The sequence below is a fragment of the Harpia harpyja genome, chromosome 2 (assembly GCF_026419915.1).
Source record: "Harpia harpyja isolate bHarHar1 chromosome 2, bHarHar1 primary haplotype, whole genome shotgun sequence".
NCBI lineage: Eukaryota > Metazoa > Chordata > Aves > Accipitriformes > Accipitridae > Harpia > Harpia harpyja.
The window spans coordinates 24638474-24665278 of NC_068941.1; the positions used below are offsets into that span (position 1 = coordinate 24638474).

Consider the following 26805-nt stretch of genomic DNA (forward strand, 5'->3'; position numbering starts at 1 on the left):
CTGGCACTACAGCTGCTGTGTAGCACGCTCGAGCCCTCGCAGCACAGAACTCCTGCCCCCTCAGGTACAGCATGGTTCCGCTGAAAGGCCAAGAGAAGTAACAAACGCGGTACCGGCCCAGGCACGGACCAAACCCTTCCTTCTCGTAACGGGGGTCAAGGAGGGGAGAAATGCTGGATTTTTCCCAACGCCCCAGGCGGAAGGAGCGTTAAATCGAGGAGCCTTGCCGGAGCGCGGTGTATAACACAGACCCCGTCACGACCGCCGGTGGGGCGGGGCAGCTTGCCGCCCACGCAGGAGACAGCGGCCCGCAGCCCCAACGGTCGCCCCGCCCTCCCCGGCGCATGCGCTTCGGCCCGCCGCCCTGCCCCGCGCGGGCGCGCGCGTCCCCCTCGTCCCGGCCGGTCGGTCGGTCCTCCGCCGGACCCAGGCTGTCGGCGGCGGCAGCGCAGGTGAGCGGGGCGGGCCCCGGGAGGGAACCGCGTCTCTCGTCCCAGCCGGCGGGGCTGCTGCCGCCCTCCCCCCAGCCCCTTTCCCCGCAGCGGGAGAGCTGCACCCCGCTCCCGGGCCCTTCCTCCGCGGCTGCGCTGCCGCCCCTCCCCGCCATGGTAGGTTGCCCCTGCCTTTATGTAACTCACCCCCCTCCCCTCAGGTGTAACGGGAAGCGGTCCTGCTTGCTTTGGCGCGGGCGGGCGGGATGGTTTGTCCTCCTCCTTGCAGCCCCCCGCGTCCATTCCTTACCCCCGAAACGCCCCTGGCCGCCTCACAACGCGCCGACGGCGGGAGGGGGGACGGCCCGGACCCCGCTCCCGTGAGGCGCTCCTTCGGCCGCGGTGCGGGGGATGGTGACGGGCCCGGCTCCCTTTCATTGCAAACGGTTATTGCCACGGCCGGCCTCAGAGACCCAAACCGAGCGTGGATTTCTTGTAGGTTAACCTAGAATTGGTGGAAATCACCCAGAGCTGGATTACACCCCTTGCAAGAGCACACAAGGGTGGCACGCTGCCTGGGCTAGCCTCAGCATCAGAGGGCTCATTCTTTGGGTGGCACCCGTGGGGTCCTGTGCTCACGGAGCTCTTAGTTGCAATTCAAGCACAGAGACAAAACCGCACAAATAAACTGAGCTGGGAGTCCACACATTTCAAGGTGGTGCATGTAATTCACTACTGTGGAGACCACAGCCCAAGAAGCTAGCACTCTGGTCAGCTTACTGGTTGACATCTTGCAATGGATAAGAAGTAGAGTCACTTCAGTTACCCCAAACCAAATATTTCTTGTGTTAAAAAACAGCAAGAAATTACCTCTTGCTGCTGGGGAGAGCTTCAGGAGTTCCTAGCCTCTTCTTCCTTCTCAAATAGATGAGAATTTCAGATGTCATAACTCCACCAGCTCTTTATATTGCCCGCCTGAGTTTCCTTCCTGCTTTGATAGGTTCCACCTTCCCATCTCCACTCAAGCCAATTGCTTACTGGCTGCTGGGAAGTCTCATTTAATCAAGCTCTTACCCATAAGGGGTGTGGAGGTAGTTCACAAACCAGATAGAGCTTCCTAGTTCGTAGATCTGCATTTCCTCCTTTGCCTAGTCACTCCTATGTATTCTGCAGTAGTAAAAGTTATAAAACTCAGAGATACCTGGCTTTCTGTGCCTGTTGCAAATGCTTCTGGAAGTACAATCAAACAATTTACACGTGTGACTGTAGAAAAGTACCACAGCAGGTAAAATAGCTCATCAACTGTTAATAAGCTAAAACCACAACAGGTGTGTCACATACAGCTTTGATTGCTTGTAACTGAGGTTGAGCTGCAAAAGGTTCAGCCACCTTCTTTAAGCAATTAGGTCTGAGGTTTTTGAGTTAGTTTGGGCTGATTCCCCTATAATCTGTGTGAACTTGCTGTGTAATATAAGAAGTGTATTGGCTTTGTAACACGCCAAGATTGTACCTGTAGTTTCTGTGCAGCATGTGATTAGCAGTGTACTTACGACCTTGTTTATTTTATAAATTGTCAGTGAGATGTCAGTAGCCCGGCATCCAGTTTTCTAGCTGGCCATTTATTTGTAAAAGCAAGTTTAATCAGTGTGGTCACAAGAAGACACAATCATTGTGTAATTACTGCCAGTAATTTGATGCAAGGCAGCATAGTACCATGCTAGCCAGTGTCTTAGTTCTTCCTCAGCAGGCTTCACCAAACAAATTTTGTAATAATAATTTCCTGCATCAATAGTTGTAGCTTCTTGGGTTGTGAAGCCTTTTATCTTGTATTACCTCTGCCCCCTCCTGATTTCAAACAGATTTTGAAGAAGCCTTACAGCTCTGGGACAAAAGGAAGATGATATTGCTTTATGGTTTGAGCCATTTGACTTGTGAGTGTAACATGAGGCTGCAGCCTCAGTGAATCTCGACTCTAGATGAGAGAATACGATGATGGTTGGCAGCTAAGGCAGAGAGCTCTGAGAGGATGGGGCTGGTGGGTATATGGGAAATGGTGTTTGGCTACAGCTCTGGGATACACTGGTGGGTGCCATGCCTTGATTTATGTGTCCAGGATAAAGGGCAGCTGGCAAATGACTTAGAAATTATTTTTCTCTCCGTTAACACTTCCCAGGAAGGGCTGGACTAAACACTGCTGTGGAGACCATTAAACTATTGTTATTTTAAATCAGGTCCATCAGAGGAGACAATAGTGTCTCTCCTTGGTAAGGGCCTGTTCTGTGTTCTTAGGAATGCAAAGTACTAGTTAAAATTTTTATTACGTATCTACTAACACTTCACTATGGTCCCAATAATTGGACTCATTTGCAGTGTTTTTTCTTTTGTGTTCTACTTTTTAGATATTGCCAAGGTTACCTTGCATAAATAAATCACTTAAGTGCACCTGTATCTATAAAGCAGAGTCCTTCTTCACTGTTTTGGGGCTTCTGATGTGTTTTGCTGATTGTTCTGAAGCAAAAGTAAATCAAGCAGAAGTAAATCATGGCATATTAGGTTGTTTGTTTTTGATTATGCAAAATTGAACAAAATTGTCAACCTGTCATCCCATAAAGCCCAGAAGACAGTTGGCCTTTCTGGTGTTCAGTGGAAACTGGGATTAAACCTCAGTAGAACTTTGTTGAGCATAATCATGTATTAGATCAAAGGAAGCAGGGAAGAAGCTATTTCAAAACAGGATTAAGGGAGTGCCAGGCAGAATTATTTCCAAAATGAGATTTTGTCTGTCTGTGCTTTTCATGCTCTACAAAACACCTTTTCTGTCACATTTTTCCAAGAAAGAGCAGTCCACATTCACTGTTTGTGCATCTACAGCACCGGTGGGGTTTTAGTTACAGAAGAAGATGAAAGATGGTGCCAGCTGTACCCATTTCACTGTTTTCTGAACTACCTGTGTGACAAGTAACACAGAACAATAACACATGTCAGTTTTTGCTACAAAGAACCTTTGAAATTCTGAAAGGATCTGGAAATTTATATTCATGTTGTCTTAAGAAAATTTTTTATGAATTTCTACAAAAGGAAGCCTGGTGGTTTTAAACAAGCTAAACCAGTTAGATATGTGGTTTCTGATTTTTTTTTTTTCTGTTAAATTAACTTTCTGCTGAAAAGTACAATAGACTTAGGCTTGTAATACAGTGTGTAACTTGAACTTTCCCATGTTTTCCAACCTTGTCTGATTTGACCTAATTAGCATGGGCATCTGAGCAGTTTTGCCTGAGGTTTCCATAACTCCTGTGACAGAGTTGGTGAATGGAGAAGGGGAGAGCACTGATGTTTTTCTACACTATTTTGTCAGTTTTTCCCCCCATGTTCTTTCTTGGTGATGCAGCTGTAACCAAACTGAACAGCAAACAGCTGCTTGTGCAGTCCCTGCCAAAGCTGCTGCTGGGCTGCAGTTTGCACTGCAGCTGCCTCCTGCCCTTCCCACTTCTGTCCGTCTGTCTCTTCCTCAGCTCTGCCAGCTGCCCTCTTTTCAAATGTTCAGGTTTTCTTAGTACAACACAAGACAACAACTAGCCTTGTTCTGTTAGTGTCCTGGTTTCAGCTGGGATAGAGTTAATTGTCTTCCTAGTAGCTGGTAAGGTGCTATGTTTTGAGTTCAGTATGCAAAGAATGTTGATAACACTGATGTTTTCAGTTGTTGCTAAGTAGTGTTTAGTCTAAAGTCAAGGATTTTTCAGCTTCTCAAGCCCAGCCAGCAAGAAAGCTGGAGGGGCACAAGAAGTTGGCACAGGACACAGCCAGGGCAGCTGACCCAAACTGGCCAATGGGGTATTCCATACCATGTGATGTCACATCTAGTATAGAAACTGGAGGGAGTGCGGGCGGGGGGCATCGCCGCTCGGGGACTAACTGGGTGTCAGTTGGCGGGTGGTGAGCAATTGCACTGTGCATCGTTTGTACATTCCAATCCTTTTATTATTACTGCTGTCATTTTATTAGTGTTATCATTATCACTATTAGTTTCTTCTTTTCTGTTCTATTAAACCGTTCTTATCTCAACCCATGAGTTTTACTTCTTTTCCTGATTTTCTCCCCCATTCCACTGGGTGGGGGGGAGTGAGTGAGCGGCTGCGTGGTGCTTAGTTGCTGGCTGGGCTTAAACCACGACAGTTAGCTACATTAAACTGGAGAAGATCTCATCACTGCATACGCTTATCTAATCTTGTGGTCAGCAGCACCAGCGTGTCATCAGGCTCTGTATTAGACAAGTTAGTTTTACACAGCCACACATACAAACTCGTATATATTTATATGCATGCAGTCTGTTCGTACTCAAGTCACTTCCAAAACCTCCCTGTTCATAGGGCTGCAAACTTTGCATTTACAGAAGGCAAATTTCTCGTCTCCTTCAATTAAAAGGCCCTTTTGTTTTCTGAGTGAGGCTAACTGTCCTTCTCTGTACAGACCATGATGTGATTTTTTGTTCATCTTGTGGGTTGGTAACCAAAATTACATACAGGATACTTGGTGAAACTTCACCTGTGTCTTGATTTCTCCTGGACTTCTGCCTTCTTTTCTCCAACTTACTTCAGTACCACTGCTCATAAAGAGCATTGGATTTACGGGTATCATAATACTTCTCACCTGAACACTGCCTAGTTGTGGTTATAGTGGGGGTCTTGGTTTTGTTTCTGTTCTGTATCACTGAAATGTCTTCCTCCCTTGTGTCAGTGTAAGAATGAGGACAATCCCCTCTTTCTAGGGCACTGTCTCCCAAGGTACGTGACAGGGGGAGGAGGCCATGTACTCCAACATCTAGGTTGGCTCGTCGGCCAGCATTCCTGAGGTTTAATTTCATGACACAGGAAAACAGAGCAATGTTCATTCATGTCCTGCCTGTCTAATGTCTTAATTTCTTTTTGCTTCAAAATTATATTTGAGGTATTTTACCTATACTGAACATAAGTACTCTATGTGACTTGACTTGAGTAATGTTACACTTAATTCAGTTTCAGACTTAGCTAGAATGTCTGAATCAAAATTGCTTCACTTCAGGGTGTTACTGTTATCTGAACTGTAGCAGATACAAGATAACGTGCTTCTGCTCTGACCTCCCATCCCTGCTTGCTTTTCTAAGTTTGATAGTGAGGAATAGCTAGGAGGGGATCCTCGGTCCCTTGCCTGAGGACCAGCACTGAGGACCAGAACACCAACTCTGGGGTCTGGAACAGCTGCACTCTGGGAACAGCAAATGCAATCAATATTTCTAAATATATAACTTGAACAAGAAAATTGCTGGCCTGCTCTCAGCAAACAATGGTGAGCTATAAACAATGTGTGGTTTGTTTTTTTTATTCAGACAGTTACTCCTTCATGGAAAGTGTCAAACAGCTGTCTACAAGGAATAACAGATGATGTTATGAATGAGGCGCTTCCTTTAGTTTCCTTAGAGTCAGTCACTTTCTGTGATGGCCACTTACACTCTTAGTGTAGTCGAAATACTAGACTGTACCGAGGCTGGAAGACTTAATTGCCAAGATGAAAAGGGAGCACGTGTTATTGAGGTTTTGAATGGCCATGGCAGTGTTTCGTCCTAGAGAGGGAAATAACTCTGTGTGTGTCCAAGTGTGCAGCATTCACCCAGTACTAAACTAACCTCAAGTAGTTGGATGTTATTGTTGCATTACTGTTGATTTGGGGAGCAAATCTGTAAATGGCTCTGCTCTCTGTTTGTGGATTCTTAGTACATAATTAACAGAGCATCATGCACGCTAACCTAAATGCTGATCAATCCTCCTAGCTAGTGGTTCTTAAACTAGTGAGCTTCTATATAATTAAAGATGTGAAAATACAACTTCAACTTCTTGCCCTTTTCATCTGCTGTCCCTTCAGGTTGTGCAATGACAAACCTATTTACCATTCCATTTCAAGCTGGAAGGAGGAGTAGGTTTGGACTTGAAATATACTGACGTTCATGACTTCTGTGTGACCTTCAGATTTCCAGAGTTTAGTATCTTGATTCAAGTGCTACTAAAACTCATTTCTGTTCTGTTTAAAATCTGAGAACAGTAAAAGCCTATAGCTAAGCATTCAGATCAGCCCAAACCAGTATTTTCTGCAAGTGGAACATCTGTTCTCTCCTTCTGTCTAGATCGTGATCAATTCTATGACACACTGCAATACATTATCTTAATATTGTGTTTTACATCTGTAATATTACTTCTTTTCATGTTTAACTCTAGTAGTGCATTGTGTTGATAAGACTCGCTCTTGACTTACCTTAAACCTCTGATTGTGAAAATCCCTTGATTTTTCAAATAGATGATATAATTCATAAGTGCTGTTTCTCAAGCCAGATACAATTAACAGCCAACTGGATATATACAGTGACCTGGCTCTCCTTCACAGCTAGCTTTACAGCTGTCTTATGGCTACAGCTGGTACTTTCCATAGTAGATGATGATTTGTTTGAAGACTCAAACTGTGAGATGCTGTAATTAAGACAAGTGGGGGATTTGTGGATGGATATCTAAAAAGATTTGGATGATGTATCACAGAAGCTCCTGAAGTGGTGACTTGGGAGAAGAATAAAAATGTTACCTACGATATTATTATCTGTCACAAAGTCTCATCAAAATTAAACTGAAGTGTGTCAGACTATTGCTATCTGAATATTTCCTTAAGGTTATATTAAACATGTTAATTTTTAACATGTCGCAGAAACTTCTTTTTACTTGAGGAGCAGTAACTGACTTGTTCTCATGTTCCCATACACTTATTTGATATTGCCATACTGGGAGCTCCCTTGTACATGTGATTCCCCTATCTATGGCTATGTGCCTGAGTAACAGCCTTGGTCTCCCCTGGTGTGATTTCTAGCTTCTTCCCCTGAAATATCAAGTTTGTACTTAGTATGTACTAAATATATAAATACAAATACGTGCTCAACTTCTTTTCTAACAGGTGAGAGCTCAGAGCATCTCCAGGAGCTTCATTTGATACAAGCATCAGATACAGATGAAAGACATTGCTTAAAATCAGTTATGTTTGGCTTTTGTGTTATTGCTCAGGTTTTTTAAAACATAAAAAAAAGCCACCCCAGCAGCAGTGATTTATCTTAAGACTCAAGGGTTTTGTGTTGGTGTTTACAATGGCATACCCAGAATAGGTAAAAAGTACACCATCAGCCTCTTTTACAGTGAAACACAGAATAGTTTTGGAAAGTATGTGAGCAGTTGCAGTTAAAGCATGAGGATAAATATAGCATATGTCAGATGGAAAAACCTTAAGAACTTTGGAGCTGCGAACTATTGTTTAGTAGTCAGTGGCAGTTCTGTCTGAAAGCAGTGTTTCTACTTGGCTGTAAAAATACTGTTAGATGTGAGTAGCTAGGGAGCGGTGAAGTGAGAGTGTCAGTTAAGGAGCAAAAATAAGCAAGAGTTCCCTAGAAGTGTAGGCTAAAGACGCTGTATCTTACCTCTGAATGAATGATACATGATGCTTTTCAAAACCCTTGTACAGCATTTCAACTTCTTTCTTTTTCCTCTTGCTTGTCTATGTTCCCTTTTGTAACTTCAGTAGGTTGCCTCTGAAGCTCTGTGTTAGCTTCATATCTCAATGGTAATAGTGACTTCTTCGAAGGGCATGTATGTTGTGGTTTGAACCCAGCTGGTAACAAAGCCCCACGCAGCCGCTCGCTCACTCCTCCCCACCCTGGCCATGGTGGGATTTGGAGAAAATAGGAAGAAAGGCTCGTGGGTCGAGATAAGGACTGGGAGGGATCACTCCCCCTTATAGTCACGGGCAAAAGACAGGCTCAACTTGGAGAAGAAACAAAATCAATTTAATTTACTACAAGTCAAATCAAAACAAGGATAACAAGAGGTAAAACCAAACCTTAGAACACCTTCCCCCACCCCTCCCTCCTTCCCAGCTCAACTCCACTCCCGGTTCTCTCTACCTCCTCCCCCCAGCAGCACAGGGGAACAGGGGGTGGGGGTTGGGGTCAGCTCCCCACACCTTGTCTCTGCCGCTCCTTCCTCCTCAGGGGGAGGACTCCTCGCTCGTCCCCTCCTCCACCGTGGGGTCCCTCCCACAGGAGACAGTCCTTCACAAACTTCTCCAGCGTGAGTCCTTTCTGTGGGCTGCAGTTCCTCACAAAATTCCCTGGCGTGGGCCCTTTCCACAGGCCGATCTTCAGTTACAGACTGCTCCAGCGTGGGCTTTCCCATGGAGTCACGGCCATCTTCGGGGGCATCTGACTGTTCCAGCATGGGTTTCTCCGCAGGCTGCAAGTGGGCCTCCGCTACCCTGCTCACCTCTGTGGGCTGTGGGGGGGACAGCCTGACGTCTCACCACGGGCTGCAGGGGCATCCACCTCCTCAGGCGCACCTCCTCCCCCTCCTTCTTCACTGACCTCGGTATCTGCAGAGGTGTTCCTCTCACATTCCAATTCCCCTACTCACTGCAGGTTCCCCTTCTTAAATCTGTTATCCCAGAGGTGCTACCACCATCACTGTTTGGGTCGGCCTGGGCCAGAGGTGGTGGGGGAGCTTCTAGCAGCTTCTCACAGGAGCCACCCCTGCAGCCCCCTCCCCCACTACCAAAAAAACCCCCACCACACAAACCCAAAACAATGTTAAACAAAGCAAAGGTAGTAAGTACCAGTAGTGGACGATTAATTTGAAGTTAAAAGAGGAGAACCAAAATATCAGGATTTTTCCTCCTAATGAACTAGAAGAACATCTTAGTATAGTAATTTGACAAGTCTGAGAAGTTGTTTTCAGCAGAAAAAGGTATTCCTTGCTATAAACAATATAAATATACGGTGATCCATAATATCGTTGAGCTAGTTTGTGGTTTTGGAAGAAGTAAGATATTTCTCTTAGATATATTTTAAAAGAAGAATACTTACCTTGCTAACAGCACCATTAGTGAATATTCTAGGCATGTTTGGTCTTGCTTTAACCTGCCTGGCCCAGAGCAGTGAACAGCCTTGTCACTGCACAGGACATGGAGCTGACAACAACCCTGTGAACTACAGCAGAAATGGGTATGATCACCCTCAAGTCACTTCCTGCTCTTTCTCTGGTACCGATGCATGAGGAGTTATAAATTTAGTAAGAGGCACAGACACTTTCAAAATAGCCTGGAAAAAAATGAGTTCTGCTCCCAGACATGTGACTGACTTTTACATTTTTATTGTAGAAGAATTTTTTGTTACTTCAGTCAGTCCACTTCCTCTAACACCAGAGTCCATGAGCAGAAATCACTGAGCTACAGCAATCGTCAAGTCTTTCTTAGGGTAGACTGAAGAATGAATGCATAATAAATTAACCAGAAACCATGAAAACCAAAGCTAGCCAGTGTAAGGGAGGAACACACTACTAAATATGCTCTCCAGAGACTTTGTCTTAAAACCTTACAAATCCATTTTCTTCCCTTGCCAAAAATCTAACAGAACTCTTGTTTGTAAGCTGAATCAGTAACTCCATGCTTTCAAATAGTATTTAATTTTTTTCTTGTGGACTTTGTAATCATCCTCCACAAAGCATGTGGATTAACAGCCTAAATCTCACTGAGTTGGCTTTCATGGCTTTTAGACACACAGAACTAAAACTTAAAATATGCTACAAAACTGGAAAAAAATTTGCACTTCCCCTACTGCTTAACTTTTTTTTGCAAATAAAAAGGTCAACTTCAAGCTTAACCTAACTGACGCTCACAGTAGCAGGAAGAGTAAAGTATTTGAGTGACAGGAGCAGAAAAAGCCTTCTCCCCATTGTCTGTGGTATCCCAGATTTGTCTTTCAGCCCTGGGAAAGCTGTGATGTCAGTATAGCTAAGATTCCTTTAGTCTGAGCTGTATAAATCTTAGACACCTTAAATTATCTTCAGCTAAGCTGGGTAAACAGTCTAAAACAAAAGCTAGCAAGCAGGAGCAAAGTTTTGCCTAACACTCATTGTCATGCTTTAAATGCCAATCTGTTGGATTAATAAAGTTGCTAGATAAAAGGAAATAATTTTCATTCCACAATTTTTCTGTAAGTGTAAATTTTGTTCTCTAGTTCTGTAGAAGCTTTTTCTATTTATTTTGCTTACATTTGCATAAATGGATAAAACACTTAAGGATTGATTGCTTTAGCTTTTGAAGAGACCTAGGAAAGCTGAGTAGTATGTACAAAATAACCGGCGGGGTCAGATCAATAGTCTATCTGTGGCAGCAGTGATGAGAGATGCTACTTAGGGACCAAAGAAGCACAGCTGTCTGCAGGCCATGTCCCTTCTGTTCCTCTGCCATCCACAGCAGTGAGATCAGCAATGTTAGAAGATACATTCTTGGCTTTTCTTTTTCATGTCTTTTTCAAGAAGTGTGGGCAACAAGTTCACAGACAACGACTTTTCCTAAAAAAGCCTGCACAGGATTCTTGACTGTGGGTCTTTTTTCCCCCCCTTCTCCCATATTCCCCAAGTAAGATTATAGGTAGTATTTATAACATGTAATCAAAGTGTTAGGTACTAGCAGTACCTAATGTCTCATCTGCTTTTTTTGTGTTTTCTTAAACAGGAAGATGAACAGAACTTAACAGCACTTTAGGACTTGACTCCTGATGGGCTGGATCTTTTCTTGGCAGGAGTTTTTGAAGATTCATGCAGTGAAAGAAGAAACAGCCAATGGCTTCAGAATCCATGGTGCCAGAGCAGGCAAAACAACATCTGGTAAAGGGAAAAAGGCGGCAGCAACAGCAGCAGCAAACTAGGTCTTCCAACAGTGACGGTGAAGATGACATCTTTGTATTTGAAGCAAATGAGGCTTGGAAGGATTTTCATAGCTCTCTTCTTCACTTCTTTGAAGCTGGAGAGCTCTGCGATGTTACACTGAAGGTGATACTGTCACACATCCATTTCATTTAACAGTCTGAAGATTAAGCTACAAATAAGTGTGCTGGAGGTGGCTGTGAATTCAGGCAGGGGTATGGAAGCCATAGAATACCTGTTGGATGCGAGGTATCTCTAGATATGCTCATGGGGTTTTTTTTTTTTCTTATTTAGGAAATTTACAACTGAAATGTAAACATTTAAGATATTGACAGTCTGAGAGAGGAAGTACATGACTTTGACGTCACCCAACTTGCCTTCTAAGCAAGTTCCCACAGTTGATCAGTGTATTACTGTGCAGTTTCAGCTCCTTGTAGCCTCTTGGTTCTCACACATTTTCATCCCCAATTTTATCTCTATTTTTGCATTCTGTGTTGCTCTGCTAGATCTTTCCTGGCAAACAGGATTTCTGGAACAAATCCAACTTCCAGCATTCTCAAAGAAAGGAAAAAAAAACCAAAACAGGCAATTATGTTCTACAGTTGATCAAAGAGTAAAGGAGGAGGAGGAAACCAGTTTTATGATTCTTGCATAGCATTGCTTTAATGCCTTCTTTGTAACTCAGCTGTATATTACTTATATCCTGATCACAATAAATTTATATCTAGCATCTGTAACAGTGGTTGCCAGCACCTACAAATATTAAGTATTGCTTAGCTAGACATCTTAGTAGTGCAAAATAGTTATTTAAGAAAAAGAGATGAAGCATAGTTCCTATACCAAGAACAAATGACAGATGCCTTTAAGAGAAATTGTTTGCCTGCCACTTTTACTATTAGATATTAATAAGGAAAATCCTTGACAGATGTGTGTCCCTTGTGCCCCCCTGGTAGGCATCTCATCTTTCTAAAACGCTTGGGAGACAATGGAGATCTCTGAGAGGAAGAGGGTTTCTCTCCTGCCCCAGTGGACAACAGGAGTAGAACAAGCAAGAACATTTTTCTGTTCTGCTTTGCAGCAGGTATTAAATTGCCTGTCACCAGCCATGGAGCAGGCACTAGATGCAGCAGCAAATAGGTCCAGTGCCTCATAACAGTTGAGTTAATGCTCATAGGACACTGAATGACAATACTGAAGCTGCTCTGGCCAGCACGAGCACCATGAAACAGAACTTGCCTGAGCTCATCATCAGGTCTTTTTACGTCTTGTCATTTTAAAAGGTGTTTTGGGGAAGAAGGTTCATGTCAGAGCTCTTTAACAACCCTCCTCTCTTCCCTTTTCTTGACCTCATCCTCGCTTTTCTCCCTTTCCACCCACCCTTGCGAAAAAGGCAGAAAGTCTTATTTTATAAACGTAGTTAAACGTATAGTCGTGCTAGGGAGCTTGGCTTGCAAAATACACTTTACTGTGGCTGCAGTTTAACTTCCCCTGAGTTAGGCTTGTATTGTTCATATGTATTATTTGTGTGAAGCTACTTCAGTAATTTAAGAATATTAGATTGCATGACTTGGCTTCCAGTCCTCAAGTAGAGAAGATAATCTATGGAGGCTAGAGCAACCTATGTATGTACATCTTACTGTAAGGCTTCCTAAATCAGTGATTTTCAAGTAACTGTTAACTCCGTCTTGAACTAGAATTTTCTGGAGGGCTTGATTTTTCTTTCTCTAGCGCTCAGGCATTTCTTGTGTTTTAAGAATAATTACTTCTCTACTGAACTTTCTGCTTTTGTGCGTGACCTCTGATAGTGAGCAATTCTGGCATTGCTGTTGTCAGACCAATTATTAATTTAACTGCTGGCTCTTAAAATATGACAGTTAATAACTGGAGGGGAACTTTGATTTCAAAATACCAAGAACATACTAGATATTTAAAGTTAAGCAGATTTGGGTAAAATAGTGAAGCCACTTAATTCAAAAGAAAGATGCAATTAGAGAGTGGGATGATGGACAGAATAACAATCTCTGAAGGTGAGAATGGCCTAGGAGCTTTTCCTGATATAGCAGGCCAGCTGGTACCATCTTTTTGCATCAGTACTATAATTAGTTGGAATGCTGACATTGTAACAGTGATAAACCATGGGAGACTTCCTCTGCTCCAAAAAGTTAAAATCTGGAATGTCACTTACTGTACTGCTACTGTCATATGAACAGCTCCCTGTTAGAAGGCGGAGAGTGGCAGTTGCATACCATCTATCTGCTTTTCTCCTGTTGGTCTGGTTTTTTGTTTGTTTGGTAGGTCTATGAATTGTTCCTTCTGGAGTGATCTAATTAACTCACACTGAGCCATCCATCTTTTCCTCTCTTTTAATGTCCATACTCTTTCATGTGTGTTTGCTTTCTGTACTCAACTTACTGGTCACCAGGCAGGTTATACTTGTGTTGATAATACACACTTTTAAAAAGGGTAGAGCAATTGTGTATTGAATCGGAGGTAGAAAAAACTCCAAATTCTCCTTTATAATTTAATATCCTTTTTTTTTTTTTTTTTTTTTACACTGCAAGACAGCTCAGTGTAACACTTTTCATCTGGAAATGAACATGTAATTCGAGTCTGTCAGGGAAACTGATTGCTTAACTTGGCCATGTGCTTGTTAGTGCAGACTGCAGAATGACAAAGGCTGTAAGAAAGCACTCTTGTAACACCAATAAGTAGTAGATTGTTCATTTACCTTCAATAGTTACATTGTCTTGTAATGTAATTGAATTCTAGAATTTTGTAAGTGAGAAGCTTATTTTGCGCTTTCTGATCGGAACTTTGAAAAATACCACATCTTTTGTGGCTTAAACAGCTTCTAAAAATCCTTGAAGTGATTAGTAACTCTTAATAATCCCTGTAATAGCTTTTATTATGGTAATTTTACATGAATTTGCTTCTATAAACAGCATTATCAATTCCTCAACACTAGTAAAAGTCCAGAGGTTTAAATTAAGTAGTCTAAAAATGTCAGTTTACAATTCCCTGCCCCCCCAAATCTCTGAATACATATAAACCAAACAAGTGCCTAGCAGTCTCCTCCTGTCTCCAAGATGTATCTAGAAGGTTCTTAAGGATGTTTCATTTAAAAAATAGGACACAGCTCTTAAAGAAAAGCAAGTTCAGTACATCAGTGCTATTGCTTCCTTGTGTTATTGCCTTGCCCTACTCTGACGGCCAAGTTACAACTCAGATCTGTTTGGGATACATTGATGTAATGTCAGAAGTACAGGGCAAGTGGAGTTAATTTGTTTGAACAAAATACAGTAGCTCAATGCATACTGAGTTCAGAATTCTTACTTCAGCTTAACTGTCCCTCCTTTCACAGCTGACACTGACATTCCAGTAAAAGACTGGGGGTTTTTTTGTTCTTCTTTTTTCAGGTTGGTTCAAAGCTTATCTCCTGCCACAAACTGGTGCTAGCTTGTGTTATACCTTACTTCAGAGCCATGTTTCTTTCGGAAATGGCTGAAGCCAAGCAGACATTGATTGAGATCAGGGACTTCGATGGAGATGCAATAGAAGACCTAGTGAAGTTTGTGTACTCCTCCCGGATTACTCTGACAGTGGATAATGTCCAGCCTCTCTTGTATGCTGCTTGCATTCTTCAGGTGGAACTGGTAGCAAAGGCGTGCTGTGAATACATGAAGCTGCACTTCCATCCCTCCAACTGCCTGGCAGTCAGGGCATTTGCAGAAAGTCATAACCGCATAGACTTGATGGACATGGCTGATCAGTATGCTTGTGAACATTTTACAGAAGTGGTGGAGTGTGAAGACTTTGTGAGCATGTCACCACAGCACCTCCATAAACTCCTGTCCTCCAGCGACCTGAATATTGAAAATGAAAAGCAAGTTTACAATGCTGCTATCAAGTGGCTGCTAGCCAATCCACAGCATCATGCTATGTGGCTGGATGAAATACTTGCTCAGGTAGGGCAGACCAAGGTGCTGGGCGCCTGTCTCGTCACTGGTTTAGTTGCATAATCAACTGTTTGTACTTAGGTAGATCTCAAGATGAAAAATATTCTTAGCAGTTGGTGCCTCATCTGGTATTCACAGTTGTTGAGTTGACAGTGGAAGCAGGTTAGATCTCTTGAATATTAGGAAGAAGTTGTATTCTCCAGTTTCTGTAGAGAGAAGAGTACTCACTTCATGCTCATGGCTAGGGGGTAGGGAGCCAACAAAAAGCTGTATCTGTGTTAGAGCAGAAACTTCTTAGATTTACACATAGTGGAGAACATAAAGCCATCACTTCACTTGGTTTGATGCTACTACAGCCTGAAATGCTCACTTCCCCTGCTGGTTAAGTATTTGTACTTAAGAAAGGAGAGCAAAGCTGTTGAGGAGGTTTTTTACATGATTAGGAAAGTAAAACTGTAATGGAGATGTGTCACATAAAGTTGTGCTAATTCTGGAACTTTCCGTATATTTAATTAACAAAAGACCAAGATGTATTAGCCCTATGAGCAGGCTAGGAAGCTGTCACGGTTTAAGCCCAGCCAGCAACTAAGCACCACGCAGCCGCTCACTCACTCCCCCCCACCCAGTGGAATGGGGGAGAAAATCGGGAAAAGAAGTAAAACTCGTGGGTTGAGATAAGAACGGTTTAATAGAACAGAAAAGAAGAAACTAATAGTGATAATGATAACACTAATAAAATGACAGCAGTAATAATAAAAGGATTGGAACGTACAAACGATGCACAGTGCAATTGCTCACCACCCGCCAACTGACACCCAGTTAGTCCCCGAGCGGCGATGCCCCCCGCCCGCACTCCCTCCAGTTTCTATACTAGATGTGACATCACATGGTATGGAATACCCCATTGGCCAGTTTGGGTCAGCTGCCCTGGCTGTGTCCTGTGCCAACTTCTTGTGCCCCTCCAGCTTTCTTGCTGGCTGGGCTTGAGAAGCTGAAAAATCCTTGACTTTAGACTAAACACTACTTAGCAACAACTGAAAACATCAGTGTTATCAACATTCTTTGCATACTGAACTCAAAACATAGCACCTTACCAGCTACTAGGAAGACAATTAATTAACTCTATCCCAGCTGAAACCAGGACAGAAGCATATGCTAGATCCTTTAACGCTCACTAGACTAGCACTGCTGGTTACCTGTAGGATCGGAAAGGAGTTTGGAGTTTAATCGTCTAGACTTGATGCAAGTCCACTGCTTCTGAAAGAAGGTATCAAAAGGTCACTTAGCCGAACTTATTTAAACACCCATCAGTCCTCCTCCTGTCAAAGCGTTAGGTACTTCAGTTATTCAAGCTCCATATGTGCTGGCTATAGGAGTTTAAAATACAGTATTTGAGACAGGTATGGAGAACCTGTGCTGGGGAGGAGGCAGGTACATGCCATGTGCTGCAAAATGCCCTATGTATCTTAGCAGGTAGGATCAACTGTGCTGTTTCAGTCGTCACTGAACTCCAACTTAAATATTTTGCATTTAGCAGAATTGCTAATATTGGCATCATGTGAGTAACGAGAGGTGCACTAACATGCTGCCGTCATTGTCTTCTTGCATCATTTTTCACACTTCCTGGTAAAAGATCACAACTGTTTATTAACTGTCTTCCAAAAACCTTCAGTTTCATCTAGACTAGCATGAGGTTTTTGCTACAAAAAACCACTTCAGTACACTGTAATTAAATTCACAGGCAATATAATTTGAGATTAAAAAAAAAAATTTATTTTTATTGCCTAGTTTTGCTAGCAGATGAGATTAACAGCTTTATTCTATTCGGGGAAACCAGAGTCTAGAATGAAGCAATGAAAAAGTAAATGCCTTCCTGTAAACATGGGTTATTTGCCAGACTATATGGAGCCATCAGTTGATTTGGACATTACTGCTAGCAGAAAACATGACTGGGCTTTTTGATAGTTACTATCCACATCATAATCAGCCATACAAGTTTTGCTGTTATAATGAGGTTCTGAATTTGTCAGCCTTGAGTTCTTACCGCATCCCTAACCTTATGAGTCTATTAGCAGGGCTATGGTGATGCTTTTAATTAGCCTAAAATAAGCTGGGCCACAGTAAAGGAAGAAGTGGGACTGAAAGTGAGTGGGCAAGGAAGAAGTGGTAGAGACACTTGCTTACGTGAAGACAGGGACACTTGTCAGCCATTTAAAAGCACCATGCTGCTGCTCTGAGAAGCACCAGAGATACTGGACTTCTTCACCATTGCTGCTGAGCTAACTGGGAGCTGCCTGACAGCATTGACTCCAAACCTTAGGAAGTCAGATGGTGATTTACCTCAGTCCCCCCTGCTAACACCTGTCCCACCTTTGCATCTGATTGTACTTCATATTCCTCACTGTTTCTCTCACAAGGCTAAATGAAAGGCTTGGTGAAATAAATTGACTGTGGGGAGGAAGGCATTTCAAGGCAGTCTTGGAGAGGCTGACCTTATTTCAGATCTGCCCTGTCACTGGGGATTGCTCTGGGCAGTGACCACCTGTAGCCTTACCCAGAGCAAGCCTTCTGTTCCTCAGCCTGGTCACCAGCACTCTTCTGGGGAACCACAGGAAGGATTTGAGGAAGGAAACAATTAACTCTCAACCTTTTTTTTTTTATCCTGCAGTCTAGTCAAGTCCACACTAGAGAAAGGCGTTACTGCACTAGCAATACCTCCTTAATAGACACTAAGTTCATGCTGACAGTGTTTCCTTTTTGACTTGCCACCCAAAGAAAATGAACCATTCTAGCAAAAGCCCTCTATACACTGGTACAGCAGTGAGCTGAAAATTCATACCCTCAGCAAACTACCTGACACAGACTATTCTGGTACAGTCACAGATGCTGCCTGTGTCACGCCAGGCAGGCGCAGTTGCAGTACAGGCAGCGGCACTTCTTCCTCTGCTCAGCCTGGGCCAAGGGACAGTTCTCCACTGCTGCTTAAATGCAAATGGTTGTAGCAAATGTTTGTCACTAAAAAGAACTGTTCATATCACTGTTATTCTGGAAAAAAAAAAATGAAAGCTGCTCTTTTTAGTGAAGAGTGTGGGGCTGGCAGCTGGCTCAGAAGCTGCCATCTATTATGCGTGCAATCACTGTAAATGGTGAGACTCAGTCAGTTCAGCCAGTTACTCCAACTGTGTTCATTTCTGTCAGGTACGGCTGCCTCTCTTGCCCATTTGTTTCCTTATGGGTGTTGTGGCAAAGGAAGAGATTGTCAAGCAGAATCTAAAATGTAGGGATTTGCTGGATGAAGCAAGAAACTACCACCTTCACCTGAGCAGCAGGGCAGTGCCAGACTTTGAGTACTCCATTCGCACAACACCAAGGAAGCAGACTGCTGGTAATTAAATGTGTGTCTGATTATCCAGTAAGGAGTGTGGAGAAAAGGTGGTGCATCTGTGCAGGCTTAGATAGCTTGATAGAAATGGTTGTTAATGACTTAATGCAAAATTGTGAAAGCCATTGTGTACCTCTGGTAATTAGGAAATGTGCTGCATTTTCCTAGCAGAACGTTAGCAGTCATTTTCTTTCTTTAAAGCATTATTTATTTGTCCTGATCAGCTCTATCTGTATTAAAGCTAGAACTGTTAAGTATGTTATGACTAGGCAGTATGCTCAAAGTTATACCAAAAACAGTGGACACTTATCTTTTGGTACGAGAAGGTTGAGCTAACTTTTAAACTCCTTGGCTAACCTACACCAAAAGTGACTGATGAATATTAGACTGCAAATCCTAATTTTTACATTGTTATCTTTAACAAACAATCTGTTCATCTCCCTAAACAAAATCACAAAAAGCATATTTAAAATATGCATTGTTTTTGCAAGAGCATAGATAGTTAATTGCCATAGCAGCATGCCAAGCAAAGGCCAGAATCCAGCATCCAATTATACAGGGCAATGACCGTGCCCCTTGAAGTGAAATACCACTTCTCCCGGACTACATAATTTTTAGTTCACTCTGCTATACAACTTTATCTGCCATCTTCCTGCTGGTTTTCTGGAAACCCGTTTTGTCTTCTTCAGGTGTGCTGTTCTGTGTTGGTGGTAGAGGTGGATCAGGTGATCCATTTCGCAGCATTGAATGTTACTCTATCAGCAAAAACAACTGGTTCTTCGGCCCTGAAATGAACAGCAGGAGAAGGCACGTGGGTGTGATCTCTGTGGGAGGTCAGTAACCCCATTCAAGCAACCCTATTCAAAAGGCACTTGTTTGCTCCTTTTGCTGGAATTGGTACTTCTACTAAATAAATCTGTTTTGCAGTGGCTTAACTGTTGGATATTCTTCAATTTAGTAAAGCTTCTTCCTCATGAAGGGGTTTTTGATTCTGAAATGATCTGAGAGCATGCTTACTGAAAAGACATTACTGCGAACTGAGAAAGTTAGGGTTGTTCAGCCTGGAGATAGCTTTTTAGTAGGGCCTGTAGCAATAGGACAAAGGGTAATGGTTTTAAACTAAAAGAGGATAGATTTAGACTAGATATAAGGATGAAATTTTTTACAGTGAGGGTGGTGAAACACTGGAACAGGTTGCCTGGAGAGGTTGTAGATGCCCCATCCCTGGAAACATTCCAAGTCAGGTTGGATGGGGCTCTGAGCAACTTGATCTAGTCGAAGATGTCAATGCTCATTGCAGGGGGGCTGGACTAGATGACCATTAAAGGTCCCTTCCAACCCAAACTATTCTATGAACTGTATATAGCCTCTTGCTTTAATAGGCAATTGAATTTTTTTTATTCCATTTATAAAGAAACAGCCTTACACAGCAGAGTCACCCAGCATTTGCTATCTCCCTTCATACTTAAATCCGTACAGGCAAGTCACTAAGACCATAACTCTTCCAAGAGCAGACCTACCGTTATTTTTGGGTCTCCATCTTCTGAAACCAAGTCTGTGCAGTCTAGAGCAGCTTAGCACCCATGATGCAACTTTTCCTTGTACATGGTAGCCCCTGTGTTGCTGCAGCAGAACAGGTATCTTTTTATCCCCATAGAAAATCTGGAGAGACTGATACAAATGTCCAAAATTGATCTGACCTGCAGTACTGAAGTTATGGGAAGATCTTTTGTCTACGTATCTCAAGCTTCGTGTAAGTTCACGTTAGAACAGATCTCTGGTTGAGTACAGCATGTAAAAATATAAAGTCTGTACTTATTAAAATCCTGATATTGAAAACATTTGAAAACTTTAACCTTTGTTTGAGCTTTTGTCTTCACATAGGCAGGGATATTGCATAAATGAAAACTGAAATGTTGCCAAGCAACCTCTGTACCAAACCTGTGTTTCAGGTAAAGTCTACGCAGTAGGTGGGCATGATGGAAATGAACACTTAGGAAGCATGGAAGTATTTGATCCTCTCACAAACAAGTGGATGATGAAGGCATCAATGAACACAAAGAGGTACCTGTCTCATGATCCAAAATATAAGTCCTAGTCTGTGATGTATCATTTCTTGCTGATGCTGAAAAACATCATGTCTGTTCTGTCTTTATTTGGGTTTCCAAACTGTGTTATTTTTAGGAAATTTGTTTTCCTAGTTTGGGGCTCTATGCTATCAGACACCTTTATTTACCACCTGTAAAGCAAACACAAATCTGCATCACGTACTTGCATACATCACATATTTGCACAAACACAAAGTTGTGTGTAACGTAATATTTCACTGCAAAACTGCATAATCCCTCTCTCTAGGGAGAGGCCCTGGCTGGTAACATTGGTTATGTTTATGCTTTGGCTTTCTTTTGTTGCTCTATCCTTTTCTTTTTTTCGGGGGGGGGGGGGGGGAGGGGCGGGCACAGTGTGGCTGGCTTCTGGAGCAGAGAGCTCTTCTACTCCAGCTGTGCTTACATTCTGACATCTAGGGCCTTTCTGCTGTGCCCAATAAAGAACTTGAAACTGATTAACTGGTTCTGTGGGTTTTCTGCTCTTTTTAAGAATGAGCAGGATAACATGCACAGTGAAATATTTCATGCCCAGGAAACAATAGCTGCCTATGTTTTTGCCACAAAAGGCCGGAAGCACTAAAACACTGACAGTCAGATTGAGGATTTTTCTTGCCTTTTGACATTTAAGATTCTTTTAAGGAGCTACTGGACTCACAGATCTGTATTTTTTTTTTCTGCTGTCATTTAAATCAGCCTCCGTAATTCTACATTCCATTTTGTTATTTGTTGTTTCTAAAAGCATCATGTACAAGTACGAGTAAAATACCGAGTTTGGCTAAGTCCTAAAATTATTTGTAGCTGTGACCTAATCAAAATAGAAGACCCACACTCCTGGAAGTGGCTTCTTGCTCCTCTTCCTCCCTCCGTCATGCCACCACCCCAGGGCATATTCTTGGCAGACATCAGTCCTAGATTTCTGTGACATTTCTTACTCAGTACCTTGGTAAATGAAAGGGCTGCCGTGCCTTGGCTACACTCCACTCCTCCCATTCACTGAGGTGGTGTTGGAATACTTAGTTGACAAAAAACTGCCACCATTGATGGTGTCTATACTAACGGCTGAGTAGAAAGATTGTGCCTCCCTTGCTCCTGCTTAGGTATCTGTGAACCTGCCCTCTGTGTAATGAGACAAGAATATTCTCAGTGAAATGGTAAATCACCTGTCTTGGTAGTTAAAGCAGAAACTTAATGCTTACATTCTAGACCATACTTTTCATTTTGTAGTAGTGACTGTACTTTCATATTGGTAGATTCAGTAGAAAAAAATCTGACAGCTATTTTAACACAGACTTAATAGAAAATAACAGAATGGAAGAAACTGCAATTAAATCTTGCTAGAGTTCTGTCATCTAATATCCAGCTCAGGTTTGCCTTTTAATATATATTAATCTCACCCCCGAAAAATCATTCCCAAATTGTAGCAGCAGCTATACCAGTTAAAACCAGCAGGTTTTGGTTCTCCATCAGATTCAGTAAAACAAGATAGGAGGTGTAAAATTAAGTACCAAGACAGAGATATCAAATAACTAAGACAATCTCATATATCCAAGCATGTAATTAAAGGACTTGGGCCTTAGGTGACATTCAGTCAAAACAATATTCCATGCACCCCACCTTTATTATTTTTTTAATTTTTTTAAACAGGAGCTTTGTCTTTTTACAGTCTAAAAAAATTCTAGCTGCAGCAGTCCTAACAAACAGGTGCCTGGGAAAGCTGAGGTGAAGTAAAGATAAAACTCTAGAGTCCCTCTAATGGGAGGCTGCAAACATACAAAAGGCTTTCAGGATAAAGCTGCAAGACTGCTACAGGTGTGCAGAGGGCCAGCCACAGTTACTGGTCATTATTTATTATAAACTTCGCTTTTAAAATTTTCATTACTTTTTCCCCATAGTTTAAAACAGGTGCCAGTCACTTGATCTGTCTTTCCCATTCCCTTTCCTTAAGGATTTGCACTGAGGTATTGATCCTATGGTTTTCTTAGGAGAGGAATTGCTCTTGCCTCCCTTGGTGGCCCCATTTATGCAATAGGAGGTTTAGATGACAACACTTGCTTCAGCGATGTGGAAAGATATGACATTGATTCTGATCGATGGAGTGCAGTTGCCCCAATGAACACTCCCAGGGGAGGAGTCGGCTCTGTAGCCCTTGTGGTAAGTGACTGTTTCCTCCCAGGTCAGGGCCAACTGAGGAACTGACCTGCTTTTCAAATCTGCTTTTACAAGGTAGAACACAAGGATTTTAAACAAAATGCAGCTGGTGGGTCTGAGCACCTCCGGTCATCAAAATTCTATGGAACTGTGCAAAAGGTGAGGTATTTAGGATAATACTCATAGCAAATTGAACCGCGCTCCCTGTTTCAACAGTACTTGAGGTACTGGGAGCAAGTACCAGGACCCTTCTAACAATATCAGGCTAATGCTTCACGTCTCATTCAGAAGAATCTGGTTTGTCGTGGTTACTATGTTTAAAGGTACTGAATGCATCTGCACTTTAACCCCCTTCACCATATATAATCTGCAAGATGTCTGCAACACTATGTAACTTTTTCACTTCTTTAACTGGAAGATGGCGTTTACAATTTGTTGGATAATTAAGTCTGTTGTTGGAATTATTAAATAAAAGTAAATGATTAGGACTGTGTGGATATACCATGTTTTCCTATAATTCTAACATTGCTTATGAAAAGCTGAGTAAATACATATACATTACAAATGATCTTTCTCTATACAACTGTTTTCCAGAACCATGTTTATGCTGTGGGTGGCAATGATGGTGTAGCATCTCTTTCCAGTGTGGAGAAATATGATCCCCATTTGGATAAGTGGACAGAAGTGAAAGAGATGGGTCAGCGAAGAGCTGGCAATGGTGTCAGCGAGCTCCATGGCTGCTTGTATGTTGTTGGTGAGTAGGGATGTGACATCTTGTAGTGCTGTTTCTGCCAAGTACTGGCATTTGGAAGAGGCTGTTTTTGCTAGAGGAACTGGGGAACAGATAGACCTGACCTGTACTTTGTGTTCCTGCGCAGGAGAAGAAAGCAAGCACAACCAGGGCATGCTTAAACGAAGGTATGTTAGCGAGGAAATAAAAAGCAGTTCCTAACCCACATTTAGGGTGGCCTGTACTGTTCAGGACAGTATGTCTATATAGAAAATCCTCTCAACACTCACTAATCTTGAGTTTCCTTTTAGGAAAATTATTCTGAAGTTCACGTGCTTCTAAAGCACTCTAGTTCCATTTTGAGTGTAGACAACAGTAGCTTTTTCACATGGTGATGATACTTATTCCACAGCCTGTTGTCCTAGGCCTGTCTTGTTCTGCTCTACCTTGCATTTACCTGCTCTCCTGAGGGTGGAAGGTGCCAGGTAGGTATGATGTAGTGATAGGTTGCAGAGTTCTGACTTGTCTATTATCATAAGTGATTTAAAAAGTTTCAAGTAAAATGCTCATCTGACAGCTGCCCCAGCAAGGGGAATGCATCACTGAAGTCTTACTTGAGGATTTTTTTTTCCTACTCAAGTATTCAGCAATGCTGTAATTTGAAAACAACGCAAGAGTGTGTTTTGCTTAAGCCAAAATAAGATCAGGACCATCCTTTTACCAGTCTTAGGGTTTTTTTCTATTTCAAATTAGAAGCTGTTTCATTGTAACTATGAGTAAGATGAATTCAAGGAGAAAAATAATAGAAATACCACTGCTTGCAACTTGAGTAGAAGAAAACTGTCACTCTGGGTGATGCTTGTACAGTGACAGGAGGGAGAGCTGTTAATTTTTAGGAGCTTGTAAAATTCATGTAAAGAAATAGAGCTGGACACTAGCCCACTGAATGCTGACAATAGCATGATAATGCCAGTCTTGGATATCACCAGCAGTAGGAGTGGCTAAAAACTGATAATGTGATGATTCTTTGCAGGTGGCTTTGATGACAACTCTCCACTGAACTCAGTGGAGCGGTTTGACCCACGCAGTAACAAATGGGAATATGTAGCAGAGCTTACGACTCCAAGGGGCGGCGTTGGCATAGCGACACTGATGGGTAAAATTTTTGCAGTTGGAGGTCATAATGGCAACACGTACCTGAATACAGTGGAAGCATTTGATCCCATAGTGAATAGGTAATTTTAAATTTTCTATTTGGCTTAGTAAGACAATGAAATTTGCCTATATGAAAACACAACATAATAGAAATAGTGTGCAGCAGGAGTTTCTCTGTTGTTTCCTCGTAATAATTGAGTAATATCCATGACTAGTGATGCAGGAGTGCTGCTTATGCCACTGGGTGGTTCTTGTAAATATTTAAGCACCTCCTCCTCCTCTCCATCGCTTGTCCTCTTCCCTTCATTCAGTAAGAATCTACATTCTTCTGGTTGTTTCAGTCTGATTTTGCACTAAATTTACCAGAGAAATAAGAATAAACTAGCAGGGTGTATTTTTGTGCACAGTAAACAGCTAGGCTGTATAATAGAATTTCAGACACAGAAAAGAAATACTTTCAAGTTGCTCAGAAAGGACAGGAACTTACTTTTTTTCCTTTGCCATCTTCTTAGATGGGAGCTCGTCGGCTCTGTGTCACACTGCAGGGCAGGGGCAGGCGTGGCTGTGTGCTCTTGTCTCAGCAGCCAGGTCCGGGATGTGGGCCAAGGATCCAGCAACGTCGTTGACTGCATGTGAGCTCTGCTGCCTCCTCCAAATTCCAGAGGAATGATAGTAGGGAGGCACTGCAGAGCTTTTAAACACCATGTTTTGTATGGTAGGTTAAGAAATAAAACCAACACATTTTCTTTGTGAAAATGTTACCTTCTGCAACTGTAAAGCTTTTGGTGGCTTTCTATCAATAGCGATACAGAAAAGCCTGTGAAAACATGGAATAAAAGTGGGACTTACAGGAGAAGACCTGCCAAGAGCTGCAATCGTCCCATTTTTAAGAAGTTTGCAATTTCAAAATCATTTGAGGCAGCTGTTGCAGGAACTCATTATTGAACCATAAACCAGGCATGGGGTGAGGAGAGAAAGCGGCAGTTAGGACTGCTGAGCCTTACCCAACAGCCCTGCTACATGTTTTCTGGAGGACTTGAGTGCCATTTAATATAACTTATTTTCAGGAATGTAGTCTTAAACATTTCCTAATTGTACAAGAGCTTTGTAACACAAAACACAAAGTGTCTCAAGTTTTAGAAGGTAATGATATCCCTGTTGCACACCAAGATAACTGGAGCAGAGAAGTTCACTGCCCACCTCCCAAGGGACTTACGGCAGCAGTGGAAATTGCAGGTACTTAGTCTGAAACCTGTCTTTCAAAGTACTTTCTCAAGCTAACACACTTGTTAGAAAGCTGAAAAAATTCTTGACCTGAGTTTAGCCACTGGAATACTGGAAGTTTCAAGTCTTCAAAAAAATTTATAGTAACTACCCCTCCAAAAGGCAAGTTTCTGTTGAGAGGTCATTGCTGAAGTAACCAGTGTAATTTGTCCTACTTTGAGATGATACAGTGTATGAAAATGTAGGCTTCAGTGGTGTCTGAATCACCATTTTCATATGAAATGGAAACATAATAAAAGTTGCAGTATTCTGTAAAGACCTTTAAATGCAACTCTAGAAGATGACATGTCCAATTTCAGTTTCCAGTAGCAACTCTGTGGTAATTCTAGAGGTACTAGCTCTTTTTAAGACAGTTAAGCCAGAAAGATCTAGCCTCAAAACAGGTAGATGACTTAAAGCTTACATAAACCAAAGAGAATCAGCAACAAAAAGAATTGGAAATTAACCAGTTCTTACATCAAAAATTGAAATAGGAAGTTGACAATGCTGTGTACAAAGACGTCTTGTTATGCAGTCAGACACCCTGAATTCCACGTAAAGTCCAGCTGGAAAGACTGCAGATTCTTGTTCTGGCATCACCTTGAACAGACCAACAACTGACAATCCTTTGTGACCAAAGTTTCACGTTACCAGGTTGTTACAAGTGACTACGGAGAGCAGCAAACTTCTCTGCATTCAGTACCGGGTGAGAGGCAGGACAGTACGAGCATAAGGCATAGTCATGTTTTGCTGTTGAGTTACCATAATTTAGCTTTTCTGTTTCAAATGGCTTGCACTTTGGTAGCACCCAGGGTCAAAGTGAATGGTACTGTAAATAATGAAACATTGCAATAAAACATTTGTACTTCAAA

At 42.3% G+C, this 26805-nt stretch overlaps 1 protein-coding gene and 1 long non-coding RNA gene across 3 annotated transcripts; one reads left to right on the forward strand and one right to left on the reverse strand.

Annotated features, from left to right (window-relative positions):
* The first annotated feature begins 364 nt into the window (after positions 1-364).
* Positions 365-26805, forward strand: KLHL8 (kelch like family member 8). 2 transcript variants are annotated; one of them, XM_052773018.1, is made up of 10 exons: positions 365-452; positions 11001-11317; positions 14608-15156; positions 18346-18532; positions 19219-19362; positions 20482-20593; positions 22620-22788; positions 23380-23539; positions 24549-24750; positions 25183-26805. In XM_052773018.1, exons 2-10 carry the CDS (start codon positions 11108-11110, stop codon positions 25304-25306), a joined length of 1857 nt encoding a protein of 618 aa, XP_052628978.1. In that variant the 5' UTR covers positions 365-452; positions 11001-11107; the 3' UTR covers positions 25307-26805. The 2 variants fall into 2 exon arrangements, with proteins under 2 accessions (XP_052628978.1, XP_052628970.1); XM_052773010.1 differs by lacking the exon at positions 365-452 and adding an exon at positions 614-629.
* LOC128134844 (uncharacterized) lies at positions 15142-20463 on the reverse strand. Its single transcript, XR_008232851.1, has 3 exons — positions 20050-20463; positions 16344-16404; positions 15142-15353 (listed from the first exon to the last, which is right to left on the reverse strand). It is a non-coding gene; the product is annotated as an uncharacterized LOC128134844 (long non-coding RNA).